Raw genomic sequence first — 21813 nt, 5'->3', positions numbered from 1 at the left:
AGAGCAGCTTTTTTTGTCTCCATCTTTAATGGGATCTGTATGCCACATATGCCATGTCCTTTGAATCCAACTTTGCCCTCAATTGTATTTTGTCAAATATAACCTCGCCCCAGTGGTTCCTTCTATAAGCCGACTCTACGTTTTTCAGCTTTGATCTTTCCCACTTGAATCCAACCTTTATCCAGTAACTGTGCCAAAGACCCTATACTGCTTCTGCTAAAGAGATGAATTTCAACCTCCTCTACTACAGTAACCAAACATATACAGGAAGGGGAAAAATATTATTATTATTATTAATAAAAGGTTATTTAATAAGTGAGAAACGTGTTGAGACGATGAAGAAGCAAGGTAAGAGACAGGATTAACTGAAGATAAAAGAGTAGTAAATGCTGCCCATTATCTCTCTCCTTCTCCACTCCCTCTCCCTTTTCATTCAATCACTTCAGGAGGAAAGGAGACACTCCCAAACTAACTGCCCATTGGCCTACAGGCATTTGGGAGAGATTTTAACAATTGAAGAGAGGGAGCGAGCAAAAGTTTCTGGCAGTGTGGAGGTCTTTGAATCACTTGCCTGGACTTGTCAACAGGTGGCAGAGGGAGAGGCTTGGTAACGTTCAGTCCTTCGAAGAAAAGAGAAAGAAAGACAGTGGAGGAGGAGAGAGTTAAAGAAAAACCCTCAAGGGTAAGGAAACATTTTAATTTCATCAGTCTCAGTGATTTATGCATGGGACTTAATTTGTCCTGTCTTCAATATCTATTTTTTTATTATAGTATTTAGTTAATGTATCAGTCCAATTAACCTGAAGGTTACACTTTTTGTATTTTATTGGTAGATTTTTTTTCAGTTCAATGTAAGATTAAGATGAATTTATTTTAAGACACTTCTAAACATGGTGCTCAACTAAATGGAAGCAAATTCTTCAAGGGAAAAAATACTTCTGCTGTTATTTTAAAGTTGTGCTCTTGTTTATTTCTACATCATCCCAATGGGACCAATTACGTGTTTTCTGCCCTTTGGGTTCTCTTTCTCTGATTCACACTACAAATCTCAGCTATTTCTTTCTCTCACATCTCCTTTTCTTTCTCTCTATCTATCTGAACTCCCATAGTTGTATTTCCCTCACTCTCTCCTTTTCTTTTTATCCAGGTCTCACCTCTTCTTTTATATCAAGCAGGCTATGATCAGGTATGACTTGGAGTCCACACCTGCAGCCTTTCACCTTTACGTGACAATCAAAAGTTTAACTTGACACCAGGAATTTATGAAGTGTCCCAGGTCTGATGCTCCTCTTATGTTAGTTTGGGTTTGCATGGCAGCACTTAATTAATAAGAACGTTGTGGAAATCTTCATCAGTGATGATTATTGATATGGGATGGGGTTTGAGACATTGAATGCATACAAAAACCTTGAAAGCACTGTATATTGTTCAGTGGTGGAAAGTTTATTCTATACTGTACTAGAGTATACATTTGAGGTGCTTTTAATTAAGCAATTTTATATTATGCTACTTTATACTTCTATTTCACTACCTCTCATAGGCAAATATTGTAATTTGTACTCAGTACATTTATTTAACAGCTTTAGTTATTTTACAAACTAAGACTAACCTTTTAACTGATAATAACTATTTTATAAGTTATGATGAATTGCTATAGATTAAACTACCCAACATTTAAGCACCACCTGTTGATGAGTCACTCATAAATCCACCAATAATATAATAATATTGCACTGACAGGGGTGATTCTGCATAATCAGCACTTTTCCTTTAGTGAAATTTTGAAAGCAGGACTTTAACTTAAATTGAGTATTTTCATAGTGTGGTATTGCTATTTAGTAAATGATGTGAATACTTCCTCCACCACTGAAGTTGTTTTTTCGTAGTCTGTTGCTGAAAGAATCCTGTATTTTTTTTAACTTATTATTGTAGGAAATTTGGATCAGTTTAAAGACAGTTTGAACTCATAAATGTTCAGACAATATTGTATAAATTAACACTTTTATTTTCCCTTCGGAGCAGCTGTGACAGCCTTTAATTTCTGCAAAAGTGTATGTGATTTATTATTTATGATTTATATATCCATTTCCACATTGTATTGAAGATAAGCTTATATTGTCTGTCAACAAAGCTGCCTCCACACATTTTTCTCTATGATAATAACATAAATATTCATAATAACTATGTGCCGGGGTGATAGATATTCTCACAGGGCTGTCGATCCAGTAGATTTACCTTTAATGCTACTGTGCTGGCTCGGGGAATACACAGAAGCCCTCGCAAAATGAGCTACAGATGTGGGCTCTCAGCCATGCAAAATGATAGAGAGAGAAAGACAGAGAGAGAGGGAGAGGGAGAGAGAGAGAGAAAAAACTCAGAGTGGGTGGCTTGAAAAAAGTGTTCAGATTGCATAACGTGACTGCTTTCACAGAAACCTCACAACTCCAGTTTATTTCATTTACTTTCACTGATTGAAAATGTCCCCAGGGCACACATTTGTATTATTTCAAAAACCTATCTCTGTCTAGAATTTAGGCTTAGGTTTTTGTTAATGCTCAGGTTGTGTTATTTTTCTTTCTTTTCAGTTGGTTAGGCTTTCATCGGACAGCCCCACTAAGGGGAATGAAGCCTCTATGGTTCTGATGAAGCGAGGGCCTTATCGAGGGCTACTTGTGGTCTGCAAGGCAGCGGGAGGCAGACAGAATTGTGAAGATATGAGCTCTGCTCTCAGACGATAATTGCTTTCAGCTTCGTTTTATTCATTTTAGCTTCCCCGTCCTCTCTGCAAGCTGCTGTGAAGGAAGGAAAGGAAGAAGGGAAGGGAACGTCCACAAATTTGCCACCGCACATAAAGGCTTGACCTAGCTGCTCCTTTTTTTTTTTTAAACCATCCCTTCTTCTCACTCTCAGGCTTGTTGGTTTGGTCCAATGCGATTTGTCTTGAGTTGAAACATGGCGAAACAGTTGGCCTCTGTCTGAGGCTTAATGGCTGTCTAGAGAGGACTGACCAAATCTTCTTCCTATGCCTATCTCTCTGTGCATGTCTGTATTCCCAATATAAGTTTTTTTCTCTCCAGCTTTTTGTCTCTGTTTCACTTGTGGTCTTCCATTCCCATTCCCTGTTCATCTCAACCCACTGTTTGTCGCTAAGAGAACACAGATATTTTTTTTAGAACGACACACACAGACACAAATACAGCTTGTCAAGAGGCCTTCAGTGAAAGATGTCTGGATCCAGACAGCATTGTCTCTGGGTGGTTAAACTGCTGTTGTTACATGTGTCTCTGTAAGCTATAAATGCACATATTGTACACATACTGTACACACATGGGCTGAGCCCCCCACACTTCTTTCTCCCGTATAAAACAGTGAGCACACATCACAGGTACTCAACAAACATTTTACAGGCCCATTGACGTAGCTGCGCTTTGACATAGAGAAGATATTGTCAGGAAGGAATTTTAAACTGTGTTTATGGACATGTTGAATTTTACTTGAGATGGTTTGAAAGCCAGGTTGAAATGCAATCTGAATACCCCATGTGATGAGTGAGAGCGCCCACTGGACTGAAGCCATTCTGTTTTCCTGCTTTAGTATGTTGTCCCGAAGTGACAAATGACGGTCAACTGCTTTTTGATCACGAATGTGGTGGACACTGATGCCAAACCAAAGTTCAACATCTCTATGTTACTGGTTCATTGGAGAATAACAAGTAAATGCCTTCTGTTTTCACAATAATTGCGCAAAAGCCTCCTGCCCTGCTTTGTGTCACGACAGCCGGTTAATGCTGCAGACATCTAGTATTTCATTCAGTTATGGCTTCTCTTTCTTGTTATTTCACTGTCCAACGACATATTCCCTTCATTCTTTAATATATCTTCAAGTAGTCTATACAATGTATACTATACTGGATTACCTCACTTCTTCCATCCATCCATCCATTGTTTCTCTAATTCATCCATCCATCCATTGATCCATTTGTTCATCAATTCATATATCCATCAATCCAAACATCCATCATCTCGTCATCATCTCGTTGCTTTGTGTACAGGTGCCAAAAGCAATAACAACAATGGTGGACTACCGGTTTGTTTACTATCCATCTTAACTCAGTACTGCTGCACCACTTTTTATGAACGAATGGAGGCGGCATCTTTTTTTAAGTTACTACTGCCAAAGTAGTAACTAGTATTTGCCGTATCGTTTGAAGTCCTGTTTTCGAAAGGTTGTTTGGACCAATTTTTTTTTAAACAGAGGGGAAAAAGGTCAGTTTTCAAAACTATCTGTTTATGTATTGAAATATCTGTCTATGTGTAGACAGGAACATAATCATCCATCATCCATCCATCAATCCAGTTCTCTGGCAGTTACTATGTGACTGCCCCACTTCCCTCTCTGGTCCCCATTTCCTCTCTCCATTAATCCCTCCATCTGTCTCTCTTTCACACACCGGGACATTCTTAGCTCTCAGTAGCGGCCCTCTGCTATGCTTGGAAGGTCACAGTGTTATCTCCTCCTGGAGAAATACGAAAAGGGCCTGAAAATGGCAAGCATCCCATAAAAACCTTGACAGGGAGCTATAAACATGCTTGTTAAGCATCTCTATGTGCCAGTGCTCAGTGCCATTCCACATGGCTATACTTTACTGTCTATAATGTGGCTAACTGCTAGACTGTCACTGACTCAATCACACTCTCTCTATCATTCCCTCTCTCACCTATTCACTCTCTCTCACTTACTTAATCTCTCTCTCAATCCAGTCTTTTCATCTCTATTTCACTTACTTTCCATTTGTCTCCCTCCTTCTCTTAATTTCTTTTATACCTCATCTCTAGTTTGCCCTCCAAAGTCTTGGACACTGATAAAAGACCCATGAATGTATTTCGCCACCACATAGGGTGAAAAAAGCAATTTCCCAGTGATGTCATAGTTTGGATTTCTTGCACAGGCGTCAGTCTCCAACCTCAAGCTTCAGCAGCAATTAAATAGACAGCTAAAATAACCAAACAAGGTCGGCTGTATTGAGTTTGTACAAGTTAGAAACAGGTCATGATAATTATGTATCCGAAGGACGGGAGACTTTTGAATCACAGAACTACTTGAGTTACTACCTGTGTGAATCATCAGAGGGAAGATTCATATGCCAAAGCTTATTTAACTGAAAACAAATTGTGTCCAATAGAGCAGCTTTTCACCTTAGCTATTGAAAAAGAAACTCAAAAGATCATTTCTTAGAATCTCTGTTAATCTGATAATGGTATCAATGGAGGATTGGCAGGTTTTAGATCAACTTGTTGACATTTTAATGTTCTGGCGAATGCTCACACAGTCTCCAGGGGGATTTTTAGGATCTGTTTTTCTCTCTGCAGATTTTCTACTTTTCCATCTGTTTCAGTCTTTGATGCTCCACGAGCAAATGTTTTGGTTTCCAATTGGTCGATTTCTCCTCTTCAAAGCTACTTTAAGCAGAAATCACAATTATTTTACTACATTTTACAAAAATACAAACTTTTGTTGTTTAGCACTGAAATATTCTTTGCTCAAAATAACAAAGAATGAGGAAATATTTTTGTCTTTCATCACAATGTCATGCAAATAAATTCTGGGGTAACACTTTCCGGTTTCTCTTTCCCGTTTCTGTCTTTGGTTACATACACTGTCCAGTATTGTAACAACTTTGGGGTTTTGCAGTGTATGCATATTCCATTGACTTATCCTGTATGATTTCAAACAAATCCAACATATTTATTTAAGTATGTATGCTACTATATATTGCTATGCAGTTTTCCAGCTGTCAAGCATCACACAGCAAGGCCCGCAAACTTTATACTGAGCTTTCTTTTCAGTCACTCTATTAGAGGGTTTGTGTTTCCATAGACCACACAGGATCAGCACAGTTAGATCTGAAGTTTCTTCTGCCGCAATTCAAACTTTTACAACCGAATGTTAAATTCAGACCAAAGTCCACAAAAAACCCACTGAAGTTTAAAACAGGCCTACTATTTTGAAAGCATGTAATTTGGTTTCCTGGAGAAGCCACTTTCTGCTACAAGGTTTTAAGTTCACATGACATCACTGCCATTAGACACAATGACATCATCACTGAGGACAAGTTTCTGAAGCTCTGAAACGCCTGACTGAGCACAATTTATGGTTCAGACAAGGGCAAAATGGTCTCTGGCAAAGTGATGACGGCTCACTTTCTGCTGCTTTACTGTTTAATGAGAGCACAACACACACTTATACACACGCACACATTGACACACACCCACACACACCACATTGACACAATGGTTCAGGTTCCTGAGATTAAATATACAGTAGTGTGCCCCACTGAATGTAATGTAACTTGTGCATTGTTGAGATAGTATTTCAGTCTTCAGCTCTCTACGCTGACTGGAAAGTACAAACGTGACCCTCTTTCAACCCGGAGACTCAGGTCCAGTCAGCCATGACGACAAACATCTACAGTTTCAGTAGACTGTTACACATAGTTCATGCCAAAAGATCCAATTTCTACTAAACATATAAGCTTGCACTAAAAAACAGATGGAATATATATTTCATCTCCACATGGAGATTTGTCTCATGCCACTCTGTGTGAGAATCTTGGAGGTGAACTTGATTTGCCTTACAGTCAGCAGTGAGGAGTTTAGTTTTGTTCCTATTGATGTTTTTACTGTACAAGGTAAAAAACAACTTTAGCAAATTGAATAACCATACCTTTTGGGAAATGTATTCATGAGTTGAGCAGTTTTTTTGCCAAGTTTAGCGTACCTTATACCACAACTACTTGTTTTGTGTTTTTGTTTTCTATCCTGCAAAAATAACTGCTGCTCAAACCACAATCTACCCCTATTCCTTTTTATTATTTCATGGAAACAATGCTTTAAGTTTTTAGTTTGGTAGAAGCCAATCTGTACTTTCATTGAGTTATCGCAGTTTTAAATAGATTACCTTCCAGTCAGTGCTCTACATGCACAGATGCTGTCCAATAAACAGATATTTTAAAGAGGTTCCCTAAATGGTGCTTTTAAAAAAATAGTGTGACGGGTCAGAAAATGTAACAATTATCTGCATTTATCTTGTCCTTCAGCCATGACCATGAGACTTCTGTGGAGGGCCTTGTGCCTACTGGTCCTACTCTGCACCGTGTCACCGTTCAGCTCCGCCACCAACCACCCAGCCCCATCAGCCCCAGAGCAGGGAGTCACCTTCAGCAACGTCTATAAAATCGACATCCCGGGGAGCTCTAGTTGTAAACTAGAGCTCGTGCCAACCCAGGACGAAACAGGTCATGAACAAAACTAAGAATTAGAGCTAGAGAGATTGCAACTGAGATGAGTAATGTATGAGTATGTGTATACAGAAAGCTCAGAGCATGGGATTAAAATCCATGCACAACCAGAGGGGAAGAAATTAACTGTTTTTGTAAGAAAGATGATTATTTGTATATGAATATTAGTCAACTACAGACAATATTTATTATTTTTTTGGCCTCTTTCAGTAGTATGAAATGCTTATTTATATTTTAAAAATATTTTTAAAACTTTTTTTACTGTTTCATGTGTGAGCGATGTGACCCATGGCAGTACATCTAGAAATCAAAAACGTTTAATTTATGTTCTATTCTGTAGGTCTGCAGCCAGAGACCACTACGAATGGAGACAACGACATCATCTTCAGACACAACATCAGGCTGCAGACACCAAAGTGTGACTGTGAGGAGTCTGAAAGCTTCAAGTCACTGTTGTACAGAGTCAACGGGCTGGAGGAAGAAGTCAACTACCTGAAGACCCAGTGTACTCAGGGATGTTGTGGAAGCGGTGGGGCTGCAGGTAAACTGTGACACAACCTGGTTGACCCACAATTCATAGACAATGGTGGAAGAACTACTTATTGAAGTAAAAATACCAAAACAGAGTAAAATGCTCTACAAGTAAAAGTCCTGCATTCAAGACTTTACGTATACATGTATTAGCACTCATTATGCAGAATGTCTCGTTTCATATGTATTATATTGCTAGATTGTAATTATTGATGCATTAATATGTACATCACGTTAATGTTGCAGCCGGTAAAGGTGGAGCTAATTTGAATTACTTTATATACTGCTATGTAGCTCAATATACAATAATATACCATGTATATCATGATATTACCGATATCAATTTGTAAAGTAACTAGTTACTAAATGTATTAAACAAATTAGGAGTAAATAGTACAATATTTTCGTCTGAGATGTTGTGGTGTAGAGGTATAAAGTAACATAAAGGATAATTACTCAAGTAAAGTACAACTACCTGAAAGCTCATGGGGTAGAGGGGGTATTCCTGTAACTACAAGGTTGTCAGTTCGATCCCTGGCTGCTGCATGCAGTTTGCTTGCCTATGCGTCCTTAAGCAGAGCAGGTAAAATGCAAACTTCATGTATGTATGTAATGTGAATGACGATTGTAATAAAGTTTAAAGTGAAAAAAAGTAATGTTCTTGGATACGTTCATAGGGTAAACAAGTGGAAAGAGGAGTTTGCAGTAGGAAGGAGACTGCAAACAATCTTACAATCTCATTTTACATCCTGAAATAAGTATTTTATATGAATAATTCAATACATCCTATAGTAGGCCTATAAAATAATTTACCTGCCAACTAAATAACAACACTTTTTCACCCTGTTCTTTATCAAGGCGTGGACACAAGCTGTAGTGGCCATGGTACCTACCAACCCGACTCCTGCAGCTGCCTGTGTAACCCAGGATGGGAAGGCCCAGATTGTTCAGTCTCGTCCTGCCCTGATGAGTGCAACGACAACGGCCGATGTGTGAATGGGAAGTGTGTGTGCCACCAGGGCTTCATGGGAGAGGACTGCAGCCAGCTGATGTGTCCAGACAACTGCAACGACAAGGGACAATGTGTGGATGGAAAATGTGTGTGTTTCCCGCACTTCACTGGCGAGGATTGCAGTGTCCAGAAGTGTCCCAATGACTGCATTGGTAACGGCCAGTGTGTGGATGGCCAGTGCATCTGTGAAGAGGGCTTTTATGGCGAAGACTGTTCATTAGGTAAGCTATTACATTTGTGACGACACAAATGTTTCTGTGTACGTTATGTATAATAACTCATGAAGTAGGCGGTTATTGAGGCTTGGTGATGTAGGAAGTGCCTGCATGACTAACTGAGTTGGTGAACTTTTACTAACGCTAGGTTAGCTAACGTTAACTGAAATGCTAATGGTGAATACACTAGTAAGTGACAACATTCGCAACATCTCCAGTCTTTTAATAGGAAACCTTTATAGTGGAACAGTATCGACTCCGACAAATCATGGTTAAATTAAGGTGAATGTTGCAACACAGCTAATAATCCATGATAGCTTCCTTAATTTTCCGCTCTACATTCGCTCAAGGGGCATTACGACAACTTCCTGAAGTTGAATTTGAAACACTCAGTGAATGTAGATTCACTTCGCCTCTTGCTTGTGAATCTACCTATTGCAGCAAATTTCTTTTAAATAAATTGATTTCATCATGGAATTTTGCCATTTTATTTGATGTGTAACCAGGCCTTAAACTGGACTAAAACTGCAGTGTTGTTGACTATGATCAGACAGTCTGACAATTCTGGTGAGAACAAACAAATATTCACACCATATGTTTCTGTCTATTTGGTCCTTGCAGAGTGAGTCAAGGATCATTCATACAGGTTTTAATAATAATACTTTTTTTTTTGTAATGCCAGCTACCAGTGACATTTCCAATGTGTCCCTAAGGGATGAATGGTGTCGGAGTAAGCATATTCCATCACGATCTACTTATGGGTGAATTATATATCAATAATAACTCTTTATGACCCAGGCTTGCATTTAGTTTGATCTGTGGTTCTCGTGAGAATTAAGATTCACATTTCACCCTTTTTCTTAAGTCACCTCTGTGGCTCTGCTGTTATTCAGCTGTGAATGTTAATTGCCATCCCATGGAAAAAACACAGAGGCTACAAGGAGCTCTGGGACCATTCAAAATATAACTGATGAAGCCCAGTTCACCTTACCATAAATCTTCTTCCTATATCATTTAGTAAAAACTTTTAGGATCTACCCGAATTAATTCTTAAAAATTGCAGCAATTAATTCATGCATGTACCAGCTTATCTGCTATCACTGGTTTGATTCCTGCTGCAGCATTTTTTTCTCATCTGCTGAGTGGTAATAGTCCTTTTTTACAGCAGACATTTCAACCTGTCATTGTAGGTAAAGCTCAAGCATTACTAATAACATTAACGACGGCTCCGTTCTATTCAAGTGTTCCAGCCGTGACAATGAGTCAGCATGCGCAATACCAGGACCCTGAAACAAAAGCAGCTAAATAAAATTCAGCCATCATTCATTTTATTCAATTAGTATTTACACCAGCTTTTATTCGGGGTGACCGTGGCTCACTGGGTTAAGAGGGTCGTCTTAGCTGGTACATGTCCTGTGTCGAAGTGTCCCTGAGCAAGACACTGATCTCCTAACTGCTCCCCGGGCGCCTGTCATGGGCAGCCCACTGCTCCTATACAGGGATGGGTTAAATGCAGAGAATAATGTCCCCTTTCGGGATGAATAGTGTTAGATATATTTATAGTGTATATGTATATATATATATATATATATATATATATATATATATATATTTATAGTGTGTATATATATATATATATATATATATATATCTATATATATAGATATATATATATATATAATTTTATGTCAACAGTCTTATCAGCTAATGCGTTAAACCCAGTATATTCAAACAGGTGTACAGGGTACACAGGGTTGTCTTTTTTTTCCTGACATTAGTCACTCGCTATGCTGTGAATATAGTATTTAATAGGAATCCTTTTAAATCAATTATTAAATCCAACTACGTTTACCTTTTCACATTTGCAAGTAACTAAAATGACTTTGCTACAACCCAAAGATCTGTAGAAACACTTCAGTTTTGAGTAGGTGTCAAACTAATGTTTACAACCTGCATGCAACCTGAAAAGGAGATGAACAGTATACAGTATAACATTTTGGTTAAATGTTCCTGACACAAATAACAGCTTTAGCCTGCACATGTAATACCTTATTTTAATGAGGTGCTTGCTCCAAAAACTAGAGGTGCAGCACAATTTAAAGAAAATGTTCATTTGATTTAAATGATAATTTTTGTACATTTCTCTCTCCAAGCTTAGCAGCTATTTTGCCAAGTGGAAGAAAAATCCAGAAGGAAATGAATGCTTTTGATACTGTTGACTTTTTAAAGATATAATGATTATAACCAGCTGACTATGAGAGCTCCCTGAACGAGCAGTTTTTTTTTAAACATTTGCGATAAATGGTGGGCTCATTGATGAAAGTGTCTCTGACTGAACCTAAAGTTATCATGATAGCCACAGTGACCTACTTCTTGGGAATTCAAAGCATCTCTCCAACAGTTATTTCAGATGGAGCAGCTGATGGGGCCTTTTCAGTGGACTGACCCCAGGACCTGTGACAGTCATGGCCTCTACACTACATATGACATCAGGTCACATATACCACGGGAACACAAGAACACCTATCAGTCTTTTGACCCTCCAAGAAGAATCATTGCCTTTCCTGCTAAATGCACTTCTCACCATACAGCTATTACTGTACTGCCTCAGGAGCAGAGTACAAAATTGCATTTTATGGCAATTTAAGGCCAGGCAAGCGGAAAGGTGAGCAGCAGCAGTCAGGCATGGACAGTTTAATTCACCGAGGTTCATACTGTGACAGTTATTTCTAAGGATATCTTGAAGATTCAGCTGCAGGTGTAGGGCACAAAATTTTGCTTTTTCATACTGCTTGTATCTTGGACTGCACAATACGTTTCAAAATAATAATCTATATATGCAAACCTCTGGCTAAATGTGTTCATGGTATTTCTTCCTGGATTTTTTTAACGTTTGCTACACATGCCCACCAAAAGAAGCTCCACAACCAATTTCAGGTCCTGATCCATCGTCTTCACAGTAGGTCAGCTATGTCAAACCCTTGATCGTGATTTAGTTTCTTCAAGCTGAGTTGTTCACAGGCAGAGCACAGCTAGAAACAGATCTGCAGCTTTGTGTGTAGGTGCTTTTGAAGGGAGTCCAACATCAACAGTGGCACCATGTCAGAGGAAAAGTCAGGGAGGAAGGGAAAGTGGGAGGTAAGAGAAAAAAAATACATAGTGTTGTTTTTAGGTGTTAGTAGCAGAAGTGGTAATAAGCACTGGGAGAAGAAGAGACATTCTTTGTTTTATGTGGCGACTTGCCATTTCAGCACCTGGATGATGGATGTCAGTCAGCTCCCTGGGTGATGACATTACTTCTAGATATAGCCTACTATACATCCAGTATAGTGCAGTTTCATTCCTTGCCATTGATGTTAATATAGCTTCAATATTATTATTTTTCCACTATCAAAGGCAGATGCCGTGTGGTTCAGAGAATCAGTGGTGCTTTAACAATAAAAATACTTTTGTAGCCTGAACTCTTGTCTATCATCAGATTAAAGTAAAAAAAGATGAAAGTTTAGCAACCGCATCTAATAAGATAATCTTGATATAAAGCCGGTGAGATTATTAAAAGTGAACATAGTAACTTCTTTAGTGCCATATCAACACATTGCAGATTCTATGGATTTAACATTCTTTTTGTAGCTCCTTTGACTCCCTCAAAAATGTTTGAGATTATGTTCAACAAAGTGTATCCTTTCATTTTTGTCCACTTTTTCAAGTTCTGTGTGTAAGTGAATTATCTCAGAGACTTGACATGTTTAATATTCACAAACGGATGGGAAAGATAATAGGACCCAGAGGAACAAATAGAAAGTAACTGACTTAATTCCCGTTTAATTTGTCCTGAACATTGTACTTCCTTAGTGCTCACTCGCTGCAGATTTATAGCCTTTTTAAGAAGTCCAAACGTGTTGTTTCCGTTATATTTTCCTCAGATAAGACACAAATCACTATTAGTTTCTACTTTTTCCGATCTTAATATGTTAATTTATTCACCCCAGCTGTGCTGAGATATTATTTCAGGGTAAAGATTGTTGACAGTTGTGCTTCGAGTAGCAACAGGGGGATATTAACTGTGACTGGATGGAAAAGGATTGCTGCATTTGAGAAAAATATTAAGCTTCCTGACTTTGCCTTGTGGAACGGCAACCTGATGTGAATTCCTTCCCTGCCAAAGGAAGTGTTCACCACCCATCTCACATTTTCCCTCTTGAAAAATATGCATACATTTCTATGTAGTGTACTTCTCTGAATGTACCACCATCTACCATTTATTTCCCTCTATTATACCTACAGAACGTTTTTCTTGTTTGTGGAAAGCCCCCCCTCCCAAGCACTGCTGACTCGCTGTCTTCGGTCTTTTGGCTGCTTTTATGTTATTGTACTCCACCATAGTTATACACCTTCTGACTTTCCCCCAGCCATATCTCCAATGAGCTCATTTGGCCTTGTATAACCACTGAAAAGCAAAGTTAAATTTCTTTCCCCATTTCCATCTCAGATTTGGGAAGAAACTTCTAAACAATGCATTGCTTTTGTTCATGATTCTCTGGTTTAATTATCAGTTTGAGTTCATTGTGGTTTTTGAAAAGCCTGAAACAGTAGCCTTATGGTATTGTTATTAAGTCTTTCTGAGGCTGTCACCAAAATACTGCTCCAATGGTCCTGCAAATTGCAACCTTGTATACATGGTGATTTATTCACGCACACTAAGCAGATTGATTGAAAGCACATGAGTTTTTTTTCACGAATAGGCTATATCATGATTAATTTGGAGAAATCAAGCAATTCTATGTAAAATTAAACATTCAGCAAACCCATATAACCTGGATGGAATGATCCTTTGTTTCTTAGCCACATTTTTTTTGCCATTGTGACGATTCTACCATGAGAGTGGCAGATAACTCGGGCTCCTTGGATTGAATCGTGGAATAGTCGACTATTTGGTGTCACCCCTTAAAGTGATAGAACATTTTATTAAAATGTGCGACAACCTCTGTTAATTCTTTTGTCTTTGTCTACCTCTCTTTCTTTGTCAGTCCACAGTCCTCAGGGTCTGCGCTTGGTCCAGATGACCGACGTCTCCCTCCTGGTTAAGTGGGAATCAGTTCGTAGGGCAGAGTATTATATTCTGACATACCATCCCAAAAATTATGAAAGTACCCAGCGGAATGTAAGTTTTTTTTTGTTGGTCATCTATAGGTATGTCAAATAAATGTAGCATAGAAGCATATTTTTTCATTTTTAAAACACTTTTATCTCAAACCACTGTATCCTAGGTTCGGGTTTCCAATACAGAGAACTCCTACCTCATCACAGGACTGACTCCTGGAGTCACTTACATTGTCCAGGTGTATGCTGTCATCAAAAAGATCCAAAGTGAAGCAGACAAGATCGAAGCTACCACAGGTGAGAACAGGCCGCTGTTAGCGGGACTGAAAAACATCAACGGGGTCTTAAAATGTGTGATCCATTACTAGTGAAGTGTAAGGGGGGGGGCTGTGAGCTGCATGTTTTCTTTAAATGTGTTGGTGGTGTAGAGTCAAAGGCAGAAGTGACGCAGTAAAAACTGATGTGGCAGAAAGGCCAGGTATGGCCTGCAGGTCTGGTGGATTCTGTTAGATTTTCTGTGGATTAAGCGCTCACATTTGAGGCCAAATGTAAGTGAGGGCATGATGAGGCTTAAAAGTGACTTAAAAGTCAAGTTCTTAAATGTTTAGAGGAAGGAGATGTTGCAGGTTTAGATTCTAGTTTTAAGGAAAGAGGCAAGTACACAGCAAGAATTACTTGCGGCGACTTACCCCAGATGAGGAGGGTTTTTTCCTGTTTTTAAATCTACCGGAAATGTCTTTTACGGAAATGCTATGTTAAAAAGCAATGAACAAGCTGAAGCCTGTCATTACTTAGTGTTTCATTAAGTGCTGGTTTTTTAACCATTAAATTTAAAGGTAATTACAAGGAAAAATGGCTACACGGATGTGTATAATGGAAAGCGGACTTGCTCACAGATGTGGTAGAGACAGATGTGAAGAGAAAGAGATTATAGACAGGATTTGTGAGCATGAGCAAGACGGACAGAAAGTGGGAGAGATTGAGTTAGACTCTAATGTGTGGTTAGCCTGGTTACCCATGGAAAAACTCACAGAGCATGGCATTCCCATAAGGGCATGAGAAAACACACCATCATCTGGCTCATGGTTGTGTGAGGAGCACACAGCATGAGGCAGACTGGTCACATAGTTTTCGACTTCAAACGATGATCTACTTCAAAAGAGGGTTTAAGTGAATGTTTTCATTTTTCCATAGGAAAAATCCAATAGCTGACATAACAATATGCTAACTCTTTTCATTTGTTTTGTTTTATGGTTTTGTTCTTTTTTCACCATATGCTGCACATTCTGACATCCCTCCTTGGTATGTTAATATTCTAAACGGTACCTATCTTTACACGCAGTTACATGTATTTCATATATTTATCAAATGGCATATGTGTGAAAAATGATTTTTGAATCTTTGGCAAATGTCTGGGTATGGTAGAATGGAATGGTAGAATAGCACCTCTGAATCACAGTATCATAGAGACCGGTTAAGCCAGTGATGTGTTTCAGCACTTCAAGGTGCAGTCAGCTATTATAATCCAATACCCTTTTTGTTAAATATTGTCAAATATCTTCTCATGCTCTGCCAGCTGTCCGCTCTGTGTGTGCTGAAAATAATTTGGGTGTTTAAATGCAGCCCTGGCTCTGTAAATGGAAAACAAACTTTGACTGACTCGCCCAACACCATTCCAGTCAATCAACAGCAGGGCTGATCATGCATGCGACTGTGACTGAGGATAGAGCGGGTCGTCCCTCAATCAGAAGATCGGTTTGATCCTCGGCTACTCCAGTCCACGTTGTTCTTGGGCAAGACCCTTAACCCCAAATTGCTCCCGAAGGCTCTGCCATCGGTGTCAATGATTAGTTAGTTCTGATGGGCAAGTGGCACCTTGCATTGTAGCCCCTGCTATAATGGGTATTAATGGGGGTGTATTTGTTTAGGTATTGAGTTTGAAAATCAACAATCTTTCTCCAGACTTGCTGGCTCAACCTTTTAACTTTTGCTGAAAATATGTGTATGTTTTTATTTAGTTACTTTGGCCGAAACATGCAGAAAAACAATAATACAATTTCTTTATTTACACTGTCTATGCAGAATTTGATCAAATAATGTAATATGATCAATGCACAATGCTTACATAATTATTTTATATCCTTCCTCGTGATTAATAATAAGAATTGAGAGAGGTTCTGTGCTGGTATTTGTTTTAAATACATGTATAAACTTCAGTGTCCAGTTTCCCTGACATTGAAGTGAAGATATTATCCACAGTATGTGGTATTATATAATTTTACTATAATAATGTCATGTTTGGTTATGATATTTTCTTGATAGCAAAAAGATAAATTCCTGTGAGGCCCCCTTCCCAGGAAGGTCACATTTCGTGGTGAAAGAGATTCATCATCTAGTAGAGCAGGGCAGATGCTTGCGATTACAGGAGCTTTAATTAAGGCATTCAAGTTTAAGGGTCAGGTCTGTACTCCCAGTTCCACCATGCTGTTCAACACTTGTATCCTACCCAGATGTCTCCGCTATTGATGGTATCAGAGTTGTTGGCCAGACAGAAGTCTCTATCCAGGTGGACTGGAAGAACCCGTCGGCTGAAGTGGATCACTTCAGGCTCATACACACTGGCCCTTCAGGACAGGAGGAGGAGCAGAACGTACAGAGGAACCAAGAGGCGCGCACCAAACACACTATTGTTGGTAGGTGTTGTAATAGACCGTACTGCTGCAACTGACGATTATTTTCATATCAGATTAATCTGCCCATAATTTGCTCTATTAATCATTTGTTTTATGTCAGAAAGTAGTGAAAAATAACCATCCAAAAGGTTATGTCTTTTAAATGTCTTGCTTTGTCAGTCCAAAACTCAAAGGTATTCACTTTAATATGATGTAAAACAGAAAAAAGCAGGAGTCTCCATATTTGAAAGGCTGAAAACAGCATCTCCTGACATTTTGCATGAAAATGAATTAACATTTAATTAATATTTTATCAAATATCAACAACATTTTAATCAATTAGTCAGCTGATCATTGCAGCTTTCATATACAGAACACACATTTGCATACAAGAAGTGGTTTTAAATACATTTAAAAACAAAGAAGAAAAAATAAAAACAAAAAACTTTAGCCCATGACTAATTGTTGTGTCCTTATATTGAAGTCTCTGAGGCTGGCTAACCAGTATCTAGTACTAGATGTCACCAGAGCTTGCCTTAAAATTAAGGGAGGCCATGTTGAAATTCCTTACTAGTTTACCTCTCAAGAAAAGATCATGCATTTCAAAAGACTCACTTATACCCTTCTTTTCTTAACTGATATTTTGCCCTTTTGTTGACATTATTATTTTTTTTTGGTTCTATTTATTTACTCTAGTATTTGTTAGAATTCTGACTGTTTGATACTTTGTGGGAAATGCCTTTATTGCCAAACACTTTTCTTTAGAAACTGCTACATTTAAAATCATTAATTAATTACTTAAACACATAAAGTACATATGAACACTCTTGCACACACACTCAGTATGCATATATATGCAAATCAACCTCTGAATTGTATCACATCAATATATTATATATTTAATTATGTAATGCAAATGCATACAAAAAGTGGAATATCTTATCATATATTTATGTTGCATATCATTATAACACAGATCACAGCATAGAGCAGTGGTTCCCTGCTATATTCACTTGTAAGCCCTTAGAACTAAGCAGTCTAGTTGAGAAGCTTCATCACAGATTATGGCCTCATTGTGGACACAAGTTATGATCAGGTTAACCAAATAGTGAATTTCCCTCTCAGATAGTAGTTAGTTTGATGGATTTTTAGACCTGACAAGATGAAAGCATCTACTATTTTGCAAACAAAGAAAAGTCAGACAATTACACATGGAATGGCGGAACAGAAATATAATCACTATAAAAAAAAACGTGTCTTTGTGCAGGTCTTTTTCCAGGAACAGAGTACCAGATCTCTGTGCAGGCAATCAAAGGAACTACTGAGGGAAAACCGTCCTCTGTCACTGGAGCCACAGGTCAGTGTCAACACATAAGCGTCCATGATCCATTTAACCTAATGTGTTACTCAGTGCAAACTATGTATGTTATTAGTAAGTACAAAATGGAATACATTTTCCGCAAATGTTCTCGCTGGAAGGAAATGGCAGATACTTCAGTTTGTGCCACCACCGACTATGTCTGAATTGGATGACATTCAAAATGAAAGATCAGCCACTTGCGGGAGTGAAACGCATTAAAGAAAATACGAGGACATCCATATTCCACTTAGTTTTGAATTGGATGCAGCATCAACAACGGTTCTTAGCTCTTGTAAAGCCACCAGTAATTCACCTATGGGCAGAACCTAATAGGAAAAACACAATCTGTCATGCACAATTGTGACATGCGGTATGACGCAACCTGGTATTACCTTCCACACACAGCCAATGATAATAGCATAATGAATACAGCCAGCAAGGAGCACGACTATGAGTTAATGATGTAAGGCTGGAATTTACAGCCTATTAATCTGGACAGGTCGTAATGGCTGTGGTGAGCCTGTTCACCAAGAGGAAACATGATATGAATGGTGTAATGACTACAAGATGCTCCCTGATGGTTGAGGTGAGAAGGTCCATGATTTACTGACTCCATCTGGTAATGTTGGTTTTTACCAGTGTGGCATTGAGTTTGACGCATTTGGTCTAACATTTGGTTTTAGGACGCGAGGAGGAATTAATTTAACAGTTTCACTTTAACAGCTGGTGATGTTATTCAGGAGCTTAGATACACCCGAGGGTCCCCCATTTGGACGCAGAGTACATCAAAACTTAGAGAGTTTTGTGTTAAAAGTAACTGGCAGAGAACCCACGAAGAACGAATATAGTGATGTTATAGTTCTGCAGAAACCTCAGCGTCCTGGGAACAACATGAACTAGGTCACTTCTACATGAGACAAACACATCTCCCATCAGCCAAGCAAACAAATAACAAAATATCATAAATCATACTCGATATGACTGGGACAGACCGGAGAAAAAGGCTGCTACACTCCGTTAGCAACGTGCTACCTACGAACATGCAGCATGAAAAAGCACGAGCGCCTGACGGAGATTACGGACATAGTTTCCATTTCTCTCCCCGGTAAACCATCGCAGAGATATTCAGCTTCGAACACAAAAAGTCACACAGCTTTCATCGAATATTGTACTTACTTTTGGTCGAATCTCAGCGAAAAAATGGAATATCTCCGTACTTCCAACGCATGTTTGTCCAGCTGCTGGTGCTCCGTGTGAATCCGTTCGATTCGTGTCTCTCCGACACTCCTCGGATTCTTGGGAGGGTTGGAAGCTCAGCAAATCAGATTTCAGAGCTGGACCTTTTTGAGCTTTATTGGCTAATAGTGCTGTCAATCATCTAGCTTTCAATTCCAGGCAATTCTATTGGCTCCTACGGTTCGAAGGATGTCTCAATGGTGAAAATCGGAGAGGGGGGGGGCTGAGATACAGCCCTGAACAGAGAGTCGAAGCAGGATTTGACCTTAAACTTAATAACTAAAAAGGGCATAGAAAGAGCTTAAAACACTCAAAAAAGGTCCAATCTTCGGTCTATTGATTCAATGAACATCATGAGTGATACATAGAAGTGATATAGAGTGTTTTTGAATTTTAAAAATACTTTTTTATTCAAATATTGGAGTATTTGATCAGTTTTCTAATTTGAAATGCTCTATATTTCATAAATGTTTCACTGTATCTATGTATAGCTGTGTATATAGAGCCTATATCAGTTGTTCTAAGAGCCCAGCATATTAAAAGTCTTGGATACCCATACTTTCCAAAAAACAATACCCTAAAAGTGCTGTTTTTCAAGATCGAGCTTTTGAGTTTTCCAAGTTCTGCTGTGTTCCATCCTTATCTTATGTGAACCAGTAACATGTATTCTGATAGTTCCATGATTTTTCTCATCTCAAAAATATATAAAAAAAGTTTTTTGTTTTTTTTGTTTTTTTTTATACAATTAATTAGGTATTTCTTATCTTTATTCGAGCTGAGGCCTGCAAATAGGCCTCGTTTTTAAAAGGTTAAAGTTATTATTTAAGTTACTGAGGAATGGTCCACAATGGCATGACAGGTCACCAGTTTCTCTCATTATTCTGCTCATTTGGGCTTTGTTATTTTTAACTTTTCTGTCTTTCATTTCCCTTTTTTCCTCACCCACCTTCGCTCTCATCCACCCTTGGAGCTCACTCAGTTCAAAAGCAGTCTCCGGGTTGATGGCTCTTCATTTTTTAGACCCTGAGGCAGCCAATTTAATGGTTTTTAGTCATCAGTGTTAGCTAGGTATTTTCAAGACTCACCTCTCTTCATCTGCAGCCAGTCAGGTACTCAAGGGCCTCTGTCACTGCTAATCTTTCTGTGTGTGAGCGTGCCACCTACTCGTGTAGTAATTGCATGTGTGTGTGAGGGAATGTGCTAATCTGCACCAGACAGACAGTGGCTTGTCTCCACTCCAGTAGCTACAATCCTTCATTTTAGGTGTTACATGAAAAGGCTTAGAGGTGATTGAGGAGGATAGGCCCCATCTCTGCTCTCCAGCGAGGATGTGCTGGTTTCATGATGTCTGGTGTGGTGCAACAGAGACCACACACACCTATTATCTCACCCAACATGCTGTTTTCATTGGGCCGGTGTGGTAGTATGCAATGAGAGATAAAAGGATCTGAAGAAGGAAATGTAGAAAAGAACAACAGCAATAAAGAAAATGAGGACCGTAAGTGCCATGGTTACAGCATGAAATGAGGGGAAAAAAATATGCAGGAATAGTAGTAGAATAATAGAATATTAATTTATAGTATATAAATGTGTAAGTGTGTGTGTGTGTGTGATATTCAGTGGGTGGCTGTATCTGGTGTCTTTCAACTGCCATCAGTTCCAGAATAAAATGATTCACTGACAGTCAACATTTAAAAACACACCAGAGTCAAATGGATCTGTCTCTCTGGAGCAGACGTTTCACATTCACTAACCTGCCAAGAGATTATAAATCGTATAAACGCAACCCACCACGGCTGCACCGCTGATTCAGATTCAATAAAGTTACCACCAAGGCCTGTATAACCAAAAGCAGATGGACTTGGCATTGGTAGAGGAGAGGAATGTTTAGTCTCTATGTTATCTGGACACACTATAGCACCTCATGTGGCCCAGTGGGAGCACCCTGTCCGCTCAGACTTGTCCATCAGCTCTGTACAGTAGGTGCCAGAAATATGACAAGTGAAAATGTGAGAAGGGACATTTTGTAAAGCTAATAATCTCCTAATACTATTATACAATAATACACTTTTACATTATAAAGGTGTGGTAAGAGACAGCACTATTGGCCTCTTCATGTGTTGTGTGTGTGTGTGTGTGTGTGTGTGTGTGTGTGTGTGTGTGTGTGTGTGTGTGTGTATGTGTGTGTGTGTGTGTGTGTGTATGTATGTGTGTGTGTACAGGCATGTGTCTGTAGAAAGGCTCAGGTACAGGAGAGATACTGTTTTGTATGTGTGGTAGTGATGCGCAGGAGTCTAACCACTGGGTCCGGCGGGTTTGGGTAGGCTGAATAGAATTTTTTTTTTTTACAGAAACATGGCATGCAATAGTTCACCTTCTCTTCCCCTTTC

The 21813-nt window shown here is 38.9% G+C and overlaps 1 protein-coding gene across 1 annotated transcript in view; it reads left to right on the top strand.

Annotated features, from left to right (window-relative positions):
* Positions 1 to 642: 642 nt before the first annotated feature.
* tnn (tenascin N) overlaps positions 643 to 21813 on the top strand; it is a 37435-nt gene continuing 16264 nt past the window's right edge. The window contains exons 1-8 of the mRNA XM_068738308.1: positions 643 to 682; positions 7097 to 7294; positions 7638 to 7838; positions 8687 to 9061; positions 14083 to 14216; positions 14323 to 14452; positions 16666 to 16848; positions 18095 to 18184. Of these exons, the coding sequence (XP_068594409.1) occupies positions 7099 to 7294; positions 7638 to 7838; positions 8687 to 9061; positions 14083 to 14216; positions 14323 to 14452; positions 16666 to 16848; positions 18095 to 18184 (1309 nt within the window). The 5' untranslated portion in view covers positions 643 to 682; positions 7097 to 7098. The remainder of the gene's footprint in view (positions 683 to 7096; positions 7295 to 7637; positions 7839 to 8686; positions 9062 to 14082; positions 14217 to 14322; positions 14453 to 16665; positions 16849 to 18094; positions 18185 to 21813) is intronic.

The sequence above is a fragment of the Cebidichthys violaceus genome, unplaced genomic scaffold (assembly GCF_023349555.1).
Source record: "Cebidichthys violaceus isolate CVI_PGR_0920_01 unplaced genomic scaffold, fCebVio1.0.p SCAF_8, whole genome shotgun sequence".
Classification (NCBI taxonomy): Eukaryota; Metazoa; Chordata; class Actinopteri; order Perciformes; family Stichaeidae; genus Cebidichthys; species Cebidichthys violaceus.
Note: the sequence above shows the minus strand (reverse complement) of the source record. Positions and strands in the feature narration are given on the sequence as shown.